This window comes from Vulpes lagopus, chromosome 21 (genome assembly GCF_018345385.1).
Source record: "Vulpes lagopus strain Blue_001 chromosome 21, ASM1834538v1, whole genome shotgun sequence".
NCBI lineage: Eukaryota > Metazoa > Chordata > Mammalia > Carnivora > Canidae > Vulpes > Vulpes lagopus.
The window spans coordinates 13,709,360-13,726,448 of record NC_054844.1 but is presented as its reverse complement, the minus strand read 5'-3'; the positions used below and the strand labels follow the sequence as shown (position 1 = coordinate 13,726,448).

Genomic DNA, 17,089 nt, shown 5'->3' with positions numbered 1-17,089 from the left:
TTACAACTTCTCATAGCTCTAATATTACCTTCTCTCCTTGGTTCCTGAGTAAAGCTTTTAGTCAAATTTAGCAGATATTTATAGAAGTGCTACCTTGGCCCAGGCCCCTGGAAAAGTATGGCTGCACGCACAAAATCCCTGACCTTTAGAAGCTCAGTCTAATGAGGAAGCGAAGCACGCAAAACAGCCGTTAGAGCACACAAAGGGAAGACCAGTCATAATGTGGGCTGCACCACGCCCAGTGGGAGCCACTGTCAGGGGATCAGAGAAGGCAGGTCTGGAGGGCAAGACCAGAGCCTAGACGTTTTGAAGCATGGGTCTTAGAGTGATACCACCTTGATTTGAATGAATCTCTGCTCCTCAAAATCTCAGGCAAATTATCTACTCTCTCCATGCCTCACTTTCTCCATCTGTAACAGTGGTACAGGTCCACAATCACGTATCTGTAATTTTGAAAGCTCAAAATTTGTTTTGTTCTATTTTTAACTAGCAAACTTAGTAGCAATATGACCTGAACTGACCTCATTTTGGTACAAAAACTACCTGTTTGGGAGTTTGGTAGACTTGATCTATTTAGACCTTATTTCCTCTCCTCCAGGGAGCCTATACATTAGGCTACAGAAATCTCAATGCCTTTGATTATGAGATGTTGCCCAGGGAAACTGCCATGTCATATATAATAGGCACACTCCGTTGCTGTTCTAAAATCTGCAAAGACCCTGAACCCTGAATTATCTGGCCTCCAACAGTATTTGAATGTGGGAGTGTGGACCTTTGTAATCTCACAAAGTTGTCATGAGAATGAATTGAGATAATTCTTGTAAATTCTCGAGCACAATACCAAGCAAGCACTCTTATCTTGCATCAAACATAGAGTTTGGCACACACAACATACATGCATAGTTGTTGAAGGAATGAGAGTGAAGATGATGTCTGAGTGACCGTTAAAGGTCAAGAAAGAGTCCACCAATTTAACAAGGGGACAAGGTCAAACAAATGGTGTCATGAAAACTGTGTGATTTGGAGATGGTTAGCTCTAGAGAGCTAGAGGAGGGGCTATGAAGGGGAAGGATGGTGGTGATGGAAAATATCAGTGTGTTTGAAAAGGGAGAATAGCCTGGAAGTCAAAGAGAAGGCAGGAGACCAAGTAAGAAGCTATTGCAATAATAGATCAGCTGATAGATGAGGACTAGAACCCAGGGAAGGTATGGACCCTGGGAGACAGGGCCTGGTCCTCAGACTCCCAGGTCCCCAAGAGATTTTATATAGTGACACCAACCAAATGCTCATAGTCTACATAAAATAGTTAAGGTGGAGACTTCGATTGCAAAGCAGATCAGTTATACCACCAAGTCTACAGAGATGTCATATCATCAGGGGTCACTTGGTTAGGATGGCAATTCAAAACTGAGAAGTCAGTTGTCTGACCTTGAAGCCTCATCCATCCAGCTCATAAGAGCCTGATAAAACCAGCATGCCTCAAGAGGGAGATGTGTGCTTAAGAGAACAGATGATTCAAGGCCTTTTCTTCCTTGGACTGCTGCTGATTTTTAGAAGGGCAGATTCAGGGCAGCTCGGGTGGCTGAGCAGTTCAGTGCCGCCTTAGGCCCAGGGCCTGATCCTGGAGACCTGGGATCGAGTCCCACGTTAGGCTACCTGCATGGAGCCTGCTTCTCCCTCTGCCTGTGTCTCTCATGAATAAATAAATAAAATCTTTTTTTAAAAAAAAAAGGGCAGATTCAGGTTCTTTGCAATCTTGTTCCTAGGTCCCATGGAGAAATCTACCCTGAGACCAAACAAAACAAAACAAAACAAAACAAAACAAAAAATCTAATGTTGATCTGTCTGTAGTCATTTTGCCAGAGGTGGGAAGAAAAGAGTTAAATTCATTGTCTAACTATATGCCAGGCACTCTTTTGGGCCTTTTACTTCTGTTCTGTTGGTTGATCTTCATTAGCATTCTTCCAGATAAGTAGCATCATTACCATTTTAGGAAAGAAAGGAAAGAAACGTGATTTGCCAAAATACTTAAGTGATATTATCTAGCAGTCATAATAAAAGACAAAAAGTTCCATAAACCTCCTAGAATTTGGAAGCAACTCTGGTATATTGCTGGAAGGCTGTGGTCAGAAGGGAGGCATTGGACATCTCTGAACCTCCATCTCTTTCTTTATAAAGAGGGATGGTAATGCTTATGCATCATTAGGTTGTTGTGAGAGTATACAAGATACTCTATTTTAAATATCTTTGTAAATCATAAAGCTTGATGAAAAGGTGAAGTGTAAAGCAGCCATTTGGATTATTCATTTGTTCACATAAAGAGAAATATATTAGTTACTATCCATCTAATCTTTACCCAGTATCAGACACTATTATAAGCATTCCATCTGTTTGAACTCATTTCATGCGCATCATAATCCTTATAAGGTAAGTACTTTCATCGTTCACATTTTATAGATGAAGAAACTGAAGCATAGACAAGTTGAATGATTTGTCTAAGGTCATGTACCTAATGATGGCAGAACCAGGCTTCAGATCCAGGTAGTCTGACCCCTAAGTCTATATATAACCTAAATAAACTATAGTAATAAACATTATTTTAGCCTGTCAGTTTAATGTGATCCTTCTCTCAGTTCTTCCTGATGCTGGTATGTGTCTCAGAATCAGCAAGATCGAGTATCTTATGGTTTTATTTTTTTTTAAAGATTTTATTTATTTATTCATGAGAGACAGAGAGAGAGAGAGGCAGAGACACAGGCAGAGGGAGAAGCAGGCTCCATGCAGAGAGCCCGATGTGGGACTCGATCCAGGGTCTCCAGGATCACGCCCTAGGCTGCAGGCGGCGCTAAGCCGCTGCGCCACTGGGGCTGCCCTCCTATGGCTTTAAATCTCTGTATCTTCACCCCTGAGTAGGAGATCCTATAAAACAGTAAAAAAGGAGAGAGGCAGACAAAGGCCAAGACAATATGGAGTTGGGAAATCAACCCCAGAATGGTTGAGGAGCCCCTGTGATGACTAACTGTCCTATAGACAATAGCCCAGGCCACTGTAATCTGAGATGTTCTTGAAATATTGATCATACTAGAGCTGTGTCACACATTTGATGCTTAGTGATGAATGGGCTCTATGACCCTGGCACACAATGAAGCTTGGGATGAAGCTAAGCCTTAAGGAATGCTTACAAAGAAGTTAAAGCCTAAAAAAAAAAAAAAAAAAAAAAAAAAAAAAGAAGTTAAAGCCTGCTGGAACCTTAAAGATCATCTCCAATCTCTTCAAATTATGGATTCTTCCTTCCCTCTCCTGTCAAAACAAGATAATAAAATGAGGCTAACTGCCTAAGGCTTGATGATTCAGCCCTGAGCCCAGAATTCAGGTTTTCTGAACGTTAGGTATTGTGTTCTTCTGCTATCCCATGATTAGCACCTGGTCCATTCCCTGTTAGGGCCACATTGTGAAACTATCTTTTGGCATTTCAATAACTAAGTTCACTTAAACCAGCTCCACAGACTACTCTGTGTTATGCTTCATTTTGCTGTACAGATAATAAGGTTATTTTCTGCTTAATAGATTGTTTTAAGAATTTTGGGTGAAAACCAAAGAAGTCTGATGCTCTTTTTTCCCCAATGGAATAATCTAGAGATATACTGATTCTGTAAATTTAAAAGGATCAGTTTGCAGGCCAGTGTTTATTTTTTTCTGTTTCTAGAATTTTTTTTTAATAATAAACTTATTTTTTATTGGTGTTCAATTTGCCAACATACAGAATAACACCCAGTGCTCATCCTGTCAAGTGCCCCTCTCAGTCAGGCCAGTGTTCAAAGCTTTATTTCCTTCAATAATATCATTTTGCAATCACATTGTGCCAATTTTCAAAAGAAACTATCATGAATAACATTTCTTTCATTCCGTCTCTCTTTTCCATCTCCCTGTCAATGTCACCCTTCCTTCCCATCCCATATCAGGATATTGGCCCTCCTACAACATTCCTTTCCATGAAAAAATCTACAGCTGGAGTGGCTATCCAATGCTAGTTCAGAAGCTGGGTTTGGAGTATTCCTATGATATGGCTTCACGAGCCAAAATCTTCCGGCGTGACCAAGGGAAAGTGATTGATATGGCATCCATGAAATATATCATGCGATACAACAGTACGTAGCACATTTCTCAAGAATCATTCTTCAAAACTCCTTTTCTTCCCCATGGATAAAGAATCTATGTAAGTTTCCCCAAGTAAAGAATCCATCTCTGTACTAGAAGGAATTATAAGAAGTTACTGAATTAAATATTTAGTATTCAATCAATACTAGAAATATTTTATACTCAACAGATAGAATTTTGTCTTCTTTTATAAAATGACAGGGAAGATTCTACAGGTTTAACTGGAAAAAAAAAATGTAAAACACAGAAGAAATAATAACCCAGAGTACTTTCTTTTTACCACTCCTCCTCAACCCTAACACAGGATTTCTTCCAAGGACAAAAGCAGCTAATAAAACAAAAATTATTCCTAAATACTTCATAAATTATGAACAGTATCAAATTTGTACTTATCTGTTGAAAAACAGTGATGCACATTTATCCTTTATTATCTTTCTTCATCCAACTCCTCAGTGTGCGAAGTTCTTGAGAGCAGCTGGGTCAGTGAGGCTGCTGGGGTGGACTCTGATTATCTAGACTCCAAGAGGTCCAAAAAGCTTACTGTGGGCAGGTATATCTCAGAACAGCCCGTACTCACCCTCTTCCCCATTACTGTTTCTTCCTAGATTATAAGAAGGATCCTTACACTAAGGGCGATCCCTGTAATACCATCTGCTGCCGTGAAGACCTGAACTCACTTAACCCAAGTCCTGGAGGTTGCTATGACACGAAGGTAACATGCAAATTGGCTTTTGAATTTAATTTTCACCTGCACGTAGACCCATTCAGAGGCAAAGCTGAGAGCTTTTCGTGGCATAAAGTACAATATTGTCTCTGACCATAAATTCAATTCAGGAACCAGCTTTTGTAGATTCTGGTGGTAGGTCCCACTGCCTAACTTCAACGCCCTGCTCTGCCACTTAATAGTAAATTCCATAATCTTGTGATGTTTGTTTCCTTATCTGTAAGATGGACATAACAGTACTTGCCTTATAGGATTGTTGTGAAGAATAAATATTTAATATCGATGTTTAGAATACTTATTTGTAAATGTACACCATGATGATGATGATGATGATAATGTTGTCTTAAGTTATCAATTAAGAACCTATTATTGGGAGCGGTTTGATTTCCCATTAAACAGGAATTGAATTTAGCTGAAAGAACAAGTTTATTGGACAAGCACTAAAGGGTTTTCACCATATAAGAATTAAGTGCTGTAATGTATCTCATAATACAGGTAATAAATAGGTATTATTTATTTGCAGTGGTGGGCTGAAGTCAGCTCATAAGGGCTTGTGAGAACCAACTGTTAAAATCAGTTGACATCAATGACAGCCTGAAATCAGCCATGGGGGATTGAGTATTTACACAATGGAAATCAGCAAGCACTTCAAGTCAAGGTCTTTTTCCTCAGAGAGCTGGTCGTTAAAAACTTTCCTGCACACTACTGATTTGGGGTGTCCAAGGTTATAAGCCACGTGGTTGGTGTAAAAGAATCATTCTACCATGTTCTTTTTGCATTCCTGGTTGGGCATGTCTTTCTGTTTGCACTTCCAGTCTAAATTCTAGAAGAAATGTTAGAAGTGGAATTAACTGTTAAGAATGCTGGTCCTCCTACCCATCATTTTTTCTATCAGCCTAATGCCTAAACAGAAGATGCTTTAAAGTAATCTAGTCCCTACTCAAGTTACTTTTTAGCTATAGGAAGAGAACAAAGTGCTAGCTTTACAGACTCCCACCCAATATACTGTATTAAAAAAAAAAATAGTGGATGTAGACAGCTTGGTACACATGAAACCCCAATGAGTGCGTGTTTCTTTTTATTTTTTTTTAATTTTTTTTTTTATTATTTATTTATGTAGTCATACAGAGAGAGAGAGAGAGAGAGAGAGGCGGAGACATAGGCAGAGGGAGAAGCAGGCTCCGTGCACCGGGAGCCTGACGTGGGATTCAATCCCGGTCTCCAGGATCGCGCCCTGGGCCAAAGGCAGGCGCCAAACCGCTGCGCCACCCAGGGATCCTGCGTGTTTCTTTTTAATAGGATTTGCAAACATTCAGTGAAGTATGCAAGAAGTGTTATAGCCATTCCCAAATACACAGAGAATTACCTCTGCTGTCTTGCCTGAGAGAACCCAAGCAAACCTTCCCCCTGCCATTTTACTTTCTTCTGGAGAGAGGAGTCTGCCAATTTTTCATCAGAAGAGTCTCTGTTGAAGGATATACTTAATTTATTTTCATTTTCCTTGAGCCATTTTGAATATGTGGAAAATCAGAAGTCATGAGACACTTTCTTTGTTCGTCTAAGGCTAAGATCTGCTGCTCTCCAGGATTTAGGTGCTTTGGAGAACCATGGACCTCGTTTTTGGATACTGAGTTCCTTCTACTTTAAAATTCTGTTACTACCTTGATAATAACAACTTTTACTGAAGAATATATTCTAGATGCTGCTCCAAGTATTTGCTCTCATTAATCCTCATGACAACTCTTCTATGAAGTAGGGTTATTAAAGCCCTTTTAGAAATGAGAACATGGAGTCAGAGGGGTTATTTTTTAAACAAGTTTTGAAGCTAGAATTCTGCATGTGAGCATTCTGACTCCAGACCTCACCCTTTTGGCTACATTAATGCACTTCTATTCAATTCACATGTGAATGCTAAATGGCTATGGAAGAGCATGTTGTGGAAGCTTGAAAGATTTTATTTTAAAAGAGGACTAATACTGTGACTTTGGAAAAAGAGCAGGACAAAAAAAAACAAAAAACAAAAAACAAAAAACAAACCCAGAAGGAAAAACAGGAATTTAGTTTTTTCCAAATGGCTTTCTAAAACGTCCCTCTCCTCTCTCTTCCCAGGTGGCAGATATCTACCTCGCATTGGAGTACACAGCCTATGCCATTAGTGGTCCCACCACACAAGGTGGACTTCCTGTTTTTCACTGGAACCGTTTCAACAAAACTCTCCACAAGGGCATGCCAGAGATCTACAACTTTGATTTTATGACCATGAAACCAATTTTGAAACGCGACAGAAAATGAAGGAGGGAGTTGAGGGAATAGAAGGTTGCAGAGAAGATTCCAAAGGCGCTATTTTAGCTATGTTTTTCCATTCAGAATTAATCTTAATAAAATATATTAAATTCAGTCTGTCACTTTCATTTTCTGATTTTATAGTTTTTTACAACAAACATTCACTACATAGGGTGACACTCTCTGGAAGATACATTCTAGAAGACAAAAAACAATACCTGGCTTTAGAATACAAGGGTGTGTACAAGAGAGTATGGCAGAAACTGCTCTTCCAGATCCACATTCTCCTTTCGTGCCTGGCCATATAGCCCACATCTCCCAGGTTTTCCTAGATGGTTGTGCCATGATAGGGTTCTTGCCAAAGGACTCTGAGATTAGTGTCACTTCCAGGCCTGGCCCCTAAGAACTTGTACTCTTCCAACGCTTTTTCTCCTTCCTTTGGCTGAATATGTGTAATGACAAAGCCCTGGGGAATGTCGGAGCTTCTTTTTCAAAGGAACTTCTAACAGAAATACAGTTAGTGATTCTTCTGGTCATTAACTGTGCAGACTCGGCACAATAAAACCTTAGGTTTCCCATTAGTTAAAGGCAGCATATCTAATCTGGGAGCACCTCTACCTAACAACTTCTCTTCCAAAGCTAGAGAACTGTATGTGGTTTGAGGGCTCGTTAGCCATATTAACTACTTAATATGGTTAAATAAACCATATTATACAGTATGATGGGTGATTCTTAACAAGGTGAGAGACGTTCCAAAAGCAACACAAGAGCTGAGAATAACTAGAATGAATCCAAATACTCAGAATGTTAAAAACCCAGTAGTTTATTTCAAAGTATAAATTTCAGGCTTGCTGGACAAAATCCCACTACAGTTAACACTTATACAGACACCACTCTACTGTACATTTAAAAAAGAAAAAAAAAAACACAAAAACCTTCAAAAACCTAATAAAAATTGGGCAACTTGATATAGCCCAGTTTATATTAGACATTAGGAAGGTCTTACATTGTCTTATTATTTACATTTTCAACTGCAATAAAGAAAAATCAGGATGCAAGTTTACTACAAAGGATTTATTTTTATATTTAATTTTGAAATGGCTGAGAAAATAATAAAGCCAGGATCCCCAAAAGGTGTTTGATTGCCCAGTTACCTTATTTACAAACAAAACTAAAAAAAAAAAAACAAAAACCCCTAGCATTTAAATATAAATGATGGGTACTTAGCTGATTCTACAAATAAAAATAAACTTATGTAGCATGATAAAACTATTTGAAGAAGAGAAGACAAAACATGTGTTCCTCCCCATTGGATGGTCCAAGGGGAATGCGTTTTAGGAATTAGATCTAAGTCTGTCACACTAACAAAAACACCTCATTCTTTTTGTTTGTCCAAAACTTTTAAGAAGTGGGAGAGGGTCATCACTCAGTAAAGAGTAAGGAATGCAGAATCCTACATTGTTCTTAGATAATTATTTCCAATAGTACAATACTGGGGCATGGCTTTTCTGGAAATTTTATAAAACAGGCCAATGTCTAGTCAATGACGAAATTAAAATAACAAATCATACTACACTGAAATAGCCCAAGGAGGAAAGCTGGGGAGAACACTTGGAAGGTCTTTTCAGTACTCCAATGTGCTAAAATCACAGTGTATCAAAGAGAGAGAAGAGGATACCACAGGTATTATTTTGTTAATCTTGTACAGTACTGGAAAATTCTTGGAACAAGATAAATGCCTATCATGCAATATTAACATTCACCTTGCTGCATAAATAATTTGGAAAATGTAAGCAAAAGAGCAAACGACAAAAACTAAGTTAACACTTGCTCAATACAGTGAGAGAACTGTACAGTGCAGCCTGCGTAAGGAATTTTGCAGACAGATGTACCAAAAATTCTAAGCTCCTTCCTTTAGGTCATGTTTCCCAATTAAATCTTTTATCTAGCAATGGGGGTGGGACGAGTGGGGAACACTCTCTATGAGGCAAATGGCATCCCAATAAATATTCACTTCTCAGGGAAGAAAGCTGTACTCTTCCCTTCTCTCATGAGCATCTATTGTATTAAACAGTACACACAATATTCTGCATATTTCAAAGTGAGTCTAGAGAAATAGGGATATAATTACCTCATAAAGTTAACAACAGATGTTGTCTTTGTAATTTATAAATTTACTGGCAAGAACATAATTTTAAAAAGAGGCTTACTCACACTTAAAACAGGGTGAAAATTACTGACAAAGTGCAAAACAGAGAGTAACAAACATCACCATTACCTTCAAATGCCATATGAACATCCTATATTTCAGGTCAAAATATGAGAAGTTGTCAGGATTTCCAATAAGGCAATACTTACACAAGTACTGTCAGGCTAAAACTGTGGCAAACTTGCATTCCCAAAATGGGATAATCAAACTTATTTGTAATACTTTGTGAAAAAGTACCATGGAGTGTGAACTGCTACAATATAGTCTGTAATCAGTAGCTATTTCTAGTTGAATCCTCCATTCTCTCTCCCAAAAGAAACAAAACAAACCGAAAGTCAGAGCTTATCAACATTAAAACCTGCCCAAAATAAAAGCCTATAGTTCTAGCCTAGCACTTTTCAGTAAATTCAATACAGCTGTTGCCTATAAATCCCTTGGCATGCTAATTTGAGGAAAGTATCTCATAATATACGCTTTCCTCAAATAATTACAGTCTCTCTTTGTACCTTCCTTCCACCATCTGGAATAAAAAGTTTAATTTTGCTGTAGTAAATGTATTTTTAGGGTTACTATTTGAGAATTTATTATATTTTTCTTTGACAGAAGATATACAATATAGGCTAAAATAATATTTTCATTCTACTGGGCTTTCTTTACCTGATTATATAATGCTATGAAAGCTTTAAAAAAAAAAAGATTAGTGAATATAAATAAAAATATTCACCAAGAGAAGCTTTTCTAGGCTAGGTAAGCAAATTGTCATCACAGGACCATAAAACCGGCCAATAAAGAACAATTTTGAACATGGGTTTTCCATTCTGTAGACAGGAATGATCTTGAACACATAATCAACAATGCAACCACTGCAGGTAAAAACATATACACATGCAGATACAGATAGGTGTTCATACACATCTAGAAGATCATCAATTTTCTCCCTTTTACAATTTTCATTGGCATGACATCGACAACTTCTTTTATCATCATTAGTCCTAGAATGAGTAACATCTACATAGCTGGTTGGCAAATTTGATTCGTGAAAACTTTACTTCTCATTGTCTCATTTTCTGAAAGTGAAAGGAAGGTTTTAGAGCACTTACATTTTGGCAATCTGTAGGCTTTCTTCTGCATCAAACTTCACACCTAATGTGGCAGTACACTGGCCAGTGAAGTCTCTAATGAGAGTTTCTTTACAACTAGAATGCTTCCCATTACAAGCTATCAAAGTTGCAAACAAAGCAGCATTAATAGAAGGGATAGCTCCCTCCTATAATTCTAAGAAAAATTAAAAATGAATTCACTTTGAGAAAGTGGAGATACGGATTCAAATATGGTAAGGGAAGATGACTTGAAAAATTGTTTCACAAACTCCATGAATTTCTTTCAAACTAGTCCCAACCATACTCTTCGTCCCCAAACTCACCCCATGTCTCCTGCCCTAAACTACCTACACTTGAATACCTATCTGATACCAGTAAAGCTGGCACTCATACTCCATGACTGAAATGGAATTTGATCAACTCTGAAGAGGACCAGAGATGCAGAGAAAGTTGTATCTAATGTTACATAAGATAACCCCAAAGGATATACTTTAAATTCTGTCCAAAGTTGACAGAGGGTAAATCAGACAAAACTTGGCACCATCAAAACAAAGTTAAAAGGTTAAAACAGAAAAAATGATATGAGATTAATAAGGAAATAAAGCTTTCCCCCTTGATATTTTAGCTTACTATATTTTCTGAATTTTATTATTTACTACCTATGACAGGATACTATGCTTAGGGTAATAAAAGAACTAGCACTGCTTTCATAATCTCTAACACAATATGCAACGTAAGTCTTAAAATATGTTTGAAGGACAATTTTCTTAGACAATATGGTCTTTCTTCTCTTGGTCCATTTTACACAGTTAATTTAAACAGTGACCACAGACAAAAGCACTTACGTTCTTAGAGAAGAGTATGTCAAATTTTTGGGAGTTCAATGTAGTGATGCCATCGATAAGAATATATCTAAAAGCCTTGGTTTAAAATTGACTTGAGGGGAACATTCTATATTTAGTGGAGAAGAAGGAGGAATGAAGGGCGAAAGGCTGAAAGAGAAGATCAAACAATGGACAAATGGTCACGTTTATTTTTGCAGTTAATCTTTAAGGCACAAAATAAATGTAAGAGCCAGATTAGTAAAGAGGGGCCAATGCAAATCTTTTTCACCTAATTAACAATGAAAAAAAAAAAAAAAAAAAAAGATTAATAGATCCTTTCCTGTGTTCAAATTAACCTATTTTCAACTATTTAACCATTTTGCTTTTTATTTCTTTCTTTGGGTTTTGTTTAGACTCAGCTTAAATCATTTAACTATGAACCTACAGATCCCTTAGAAGCAGAATCATGCCAGTTACATACCATACCTCGGATCCCTTGATCTACTTACTTTATACCTTGAAGAGAGGTAAATTTGAGAATGGAAATGGGAGATTCCACTGCAGTAAACATATAAATAGGGAAAAAACATACATAAACACCCACACATATTCCCCAGCCTTAAAACTAAAGCAAGGTGCACATTTACATTTCAAAACCTTGAAGTTTCAATTGTCCAGGAAAAGACTCTTGCTTTATGGGCTGTTTATTTTACTTCTGATTATAAACAAATGTAGTGTATATACACATCTGTCGAAGAAATCTTGCACAATGTGGATTTTACAATGAATATCATGCACAAGATTAAAACAAGACCAAAAAGTGGAACTTGGAAAGAGGAAGAGATAAAGGCTCCAAGGTTTAACTGCTCTGGGAAGAAGAGATCACATCTGTTGACTGAGGATCACAGAAAGGTCCAAAACGTCCATAAATATCCTTGGCTCGTACTGCAAAGTAGTATTTGCTGCCAGATACAAACTGGGTGAGAGTGCATGCCATGGGCAAGGGAAGTGCCTTTACTTCTCCAATCTTTTTCCACTGTGAGGGCACAGTGGCACTGGGTTCCTCATGGTAAGCATAGAGATGGTAGCTGTCAACAGTGGCACAGCTTCGATCTACCTCCAGGACACTCCATGATAGTACAATGCCATTTTGACTCTGAACTCGTGCTAACTTCAAGTGTGGCTTCTGAGGCAGAGATGTGCTGGCAGCTTCTGGGGGCAGACGCTGTGGCTGTGGGGCTTCTGGTAAGGGGGCTGGGTGCACAGGGCGTGGGGGCTCCTAACAAAACAAGAGTCATGTTGATTTAATAATGATCACAGAGAAGATTATTTCTGAATGCTAGAACTAAAACATCTAAGAGATCATTTAGAGAGAGATCATTTTACATCAAGAATACCAAGAAATACCAAATACTATACCACATTTGGCTAGTCCTATTTGATTTGTGATCAATCGTGCCATAAATAACAGTGCTGAAGTTATTCCTATAGACTTTGGACTTCCAAAATATTGAGCTTTCCTCAGGAAATAAAAGCCTTTGCTGATGGAACATAATTTTGATAGAAACTAAAAGAATCATCTATTTCTAATAATTAATTAATTATTTATGCCACAGATTCTCATTTTAGAATAATGTAACATTTTTAAATATCATGTGTGGCAGTCTCCTATATGTATTTAATTTGAGTATTCAACTCTACTTTCATTTTTAAGCCATTTTTCCCACCTAAGGACAGAAGCATATCATAAATAAGCACACTTAATACTGAATGTATATTATGTTCTTGGTCAGTCTGCACAAAAATTGTGGCATTTAGACTACGAAAGGTGAGATTTAGAAATAGAGAAATAGTGTGTACCTTTCTGTCAATAGGTGAAGCATGAATAAGGGCATGGGTATAAGAAAGTAAGGGGATTTATGGGCAAAATCAAGCATTTACAATTACTTAGACATAGGACATATGAATAAGAAATTTGGAAAGGTAGGTTAAGGCCATATGATGAAAAAGCATGAATAAGTGTATGAATTAAAACTGACTTGTTTCTAACACTGGACTATTATTATATCTAGGTTTTAATAATGATTATAGTGATAATTAAAAAAAAAAAATTCACGTGTGAGCCAGGAAAAAGGGATATGACTGACGTTTTTTTTCCAAGTGAAAGATACCATTTGCTCACTGACTTCAGACTGAAAAGTCATTAAATAAATAAGATTTCCTTAACTAAAATTCATTTAACAAAAACTATGTTTTAAATATGCATTTCCTAAAAAGGATAATTTACATACACTAAATAATGAACTCTGTAAAGGTCTCATGATATCATTTTAATCTCCATGCCTTGTCAAAACTTAGTAGCAGTAATGTGTATAGAAAAAAATCATAAATATGTATCTGGAAAAACTTTTGTTTTTTCATTTTTGCCATTGCAATGGAGGCTTTTATTCAGATTTTACAAATAAAATAATAGGGATCTCCTTTAAAATAACCCTATGTAGGGGATCCCTGGGTGGCTCAGCAGTGTAGCGCCTGCCTTCGGCTCAGGGCATGATCCTGGAGTCCCGGGATCGAGTCCCATGTCGGGCTCCCTGCATGGAGCCTGCTTCTCCCTCTGCCTATATCTCTGCCTCTGTGTGTGTGTGTGTGTGTGTGTGTGTGTGTGTGTGTGTGTGTCTCATGAATAAATAAATAAAATCTTTAAAAAAAAAAAATAAAATAACCTTATGTATACATGGGTTGTCAGAATAAGTGGGTGGCATTAGATATGAAAAAGATTAGCCATATACTGATTAAGTGCTGGAAGATTAGTGATAGGTAAGTGGGAATCATGATTGCATACTTTCTATTTTTTATAGATTTTGAAATTCTTATTAAAAACATGTTTTAAATCAATTAAAATTTTTAAAATGTTCCTCCTGAGATACATAGTTTCTTCTAAGACAATACACATGGGCTCTGGTTTTTAAAATAAAGCTCGATAGGTCATCAAATTTGTAAAACTATGGTATTAGAGATTTTTACTCTATATTTTTTTAAAGAATAGGGAATGAAAGAAATTATCTGTAGCTGCAAACAACAGTAATGGCACATTCACCACATATTCTAACAGGGTCAGTTTTGAAACAATAAAAACACTAAGGATGCTGGGATCAGACCACCTAAGTTAAAATGGCTTTGATATTAGCTTGGGTAATGACAGTGAGTAACCTGAGTAACCACTTAACGTCTCCGTGACACAGTATCTTTTTTCTATCAAAAGGAGAATAATCCTCATAGGGTTGTAAGAATTAAATTAAATAACACATGTACTTGATAGAGTGCCTGGTATACAATTAATGCTCCAGTAACATTAATTTTTTTCATTGTAGTGGAGTAATAAAAATAACAGCTGTTAAGAGGATAGACTAGAAAGGTGGAATGTATGGGTTTTTATGAGATATGATCTTGGGCTGGTTACTCAACCTCTCTGTGCATCAGCTGCTATATCTATAATAAAGAATAAAAAAGGAAAGCAAGAGTCCTAAAGGATTCCTGAGTGAGAACCAAGTATTAACAGCGCCTGGCACACAATAAGTGCTCAAGAAATGCTAGCAATTATCATGCATACTTTAAAAGGGGGACATTTTGCTTGACGAAAAGTGATATGAAATTTCAATTCCTCCCTTCTCAAAAAGCCAGTATTTCCATATACATGGAAACACTGTTAAAATCATGTCACAGAATACTGGGACATTGTTTTGGAGCCTAAATCTAAGGGGAAATCTTTGATCCTCTCTGTTATCTCTTAACAAATGAATTCCCAATGCCAGTGGATTATTAAAAAAAAATAAAGTGATGGCAATGCACCAATTAGAACTGCTATATAAGGCTTTGAGGAAAAGAGTAAAGCTAGAACATAAAAAAATACTTCTTAAAATGCTCTTTTTAATACTCAAAAAACACATCTTTTTAATGTAACCACAAATTAAAAATGGTCTATTTCACTTTACATGCCCCAGCTGTGGACTCTTCTTGAACACTGTATACCACCCACAAACATGTTCTTAGGGATGATGGTCATCAAGGATGTTTATAACAGTTAAGATATATTCTCCTGAATAAACTTCTGTCAGAAAAACAGAAGACGTGTCTTTTCCTCTTGATACAACCAGCTTGAAGGATAAATGCTAACTATAATAATATTTGACAGCCCTACAGCTGAGAATTTTGGAAATCCAAACAATACTTACAGTATGCACTTGTGGTGGTCGGTGATGCACTGTGAGCTGAGGTCCTGTTGATCCCAGGGCTAGTCCATTATTTACAACATATGTAGTTGTTTGAGGCACTCGAACTGTGACACCTACAAAAGAAAGTTAAGGCATAAAACTAGAATTCTAGGGACACCTGGGTGGTTCAGTCAGTTAAGCATCTGACTCTTGATTTCGGCTCATGTCATGGTCTCAGGGTTGAGAGATCAAGCCCTACATCTCGATGCTTAAGTGTCCCTCTCTTCCTCTGCACCCCCCCATCTCTTTCCCCCTCTTAAAAAAACACAAACAAAATCCCCTAGATTTCTATTGTAAATTTGGTAGAACACCGATTAAACACTTGAAGCCAACAAAGTGATGTTTTTAAAATTCGGAAGGAAAACCATTTCTAACCTGGAAGACTACACTCAACCAAATAATTGAGCCTGAGAAAAAAGAAATTTTCCTGTATGCATGCAACCAAAATGCAAGCAATAAAAAAAAAATCTTATTTCCATGAACCCTTTCCAAGAAGCCCTTGGAGGATGTGTGCCACCAACTATGAGACAGAAAATCAATAAAGAGGAAAATATGAGATACAAGAAACAGGAGATCCAGCCCTGGAGAGAAATAAATGGAATCCCTATCAAAAGAACTCTAAGCAAAAATCCTACAACAGAACACAGTGGTATACCATATGTAGAAGGCAAACAGAACAGAACAGAGCAGTATAACTCTAAAGGCAGACAAACTGAAGTCGTCCTCAAAAATATCTCTGCTGTCTCATCCTTTCAACTAGAACAGAAATCTTGACTATAAGTTATCCTTGGTTTGTGTTAATGAGGCTCCTCACTTTCTCTCCATGCCGTGCTGAACAACTAACGATACTCATTTCACTGAACAGAAAACTATTTTGACATATATTAGGGCAACATAAGCAGACAGTTTAAAGTCATCTACTGCCTGGACCATATTCCTGCCATAAATTCAGTTCCTGGCCCATACAATAGTGTGTACCTGACTATGGTGAGACCTTACTGACTGATTTCCCAGAAAACATTCTTATAAACTTGAGAAAAACTAAGTCAGATTGTGAACCAGAAACTCTGCTTAGTTTATTTTCTTCTTGAAATCATCACCTAACAATGGCAGTTTCTTTAAATAGCTAGATTTGCCTTTGCTATTAAATTTGGCAAAACTAAACATTTTTAGTGATATTTACTTAGGTGGCAAAATCAGACAGTAAAGCAGAAAGTAAAGATGGTGGTTACCTCTGATGAAAAGGGAGAGGGAAACAATTAAGGGTGGACATACTATAGTAAGTTTGTAGGATACTGATAAAGCTCTATTTTTTAGAATGGTGAAGATTTCATAGGTGGTTCATTTTGTTAGTTGTCTTTAAACTTTCATATGCTTTTTATACAAACTATATTTTACTACTGAATATAATATATACATAAAATTGTGTGTGTGTGAGTGTGCATGCACGTGATGCACGTGTATGTGTGTAGAAACAAAAGATTTCCTTTAATATTTTCCTGTCTTCTATTTCTCAGCTT

General features: G+C 37.1%; 2 protein-coding genes across 6 annotated transcripts in view; one reads left to right on the top strand and one right to left on the bottom strand.

Annotated features, from left to right (window-relative positions):
• Nucleotides 1-7,279, top strand: part of PLBD1 (phospholipase B domain containing 1) — a 52,160-nt gene extending 44,881 nt beyond the window's left edge. The window contains exons 9-11 of the mRNA XM_041736109.1: nt 3,963-4,148; nt 4,764-4,870; nt 6,992-7,279. Of these exons, the coding sequence (XP_041592043.1) occupies nt 3,963-4,148; nt 4,764-4,870; nt 6,992-7,174 (476 nt within the window). The 3' untranslated portion in view covers nt 7,175-7,279. The remainder of the gene's footprint in view (nt 1-3,962; nt 4,149-4,763; nt 4,871-6,991) is intronic.
• A 693-nt stretch (nt 7,280-7,972) lies between these two features.
• Nucleotides 7,973-17,089, bottom strand: part of LOC121479955 (activating transcription factor 7 interacting protein) — a 110,060-nt gene continuing 100,943 nt past the window's right edge. For all 5 annotated transcript variants that reach the window (XM_041736107.1, XM_041736106.1, XM_041736104.1 and 2 more), the window contains 2 exons: nt 15,531-15,643; nt 7,973-12,577 (listed from right to left, as the gene is read on the bottom strand). In XM_041736107.1, coding sequence (XP_041592041.1) covers nt 12,158-12,577; nt 15,531-15,643 — 533 coding nt within the window. In that variant the 3' untranslated portion in view covers nt 7,973-12,157. The remainder of the gene's footprint in view (nt 12,578-15,530; nt 15,644-17,089) is intronic.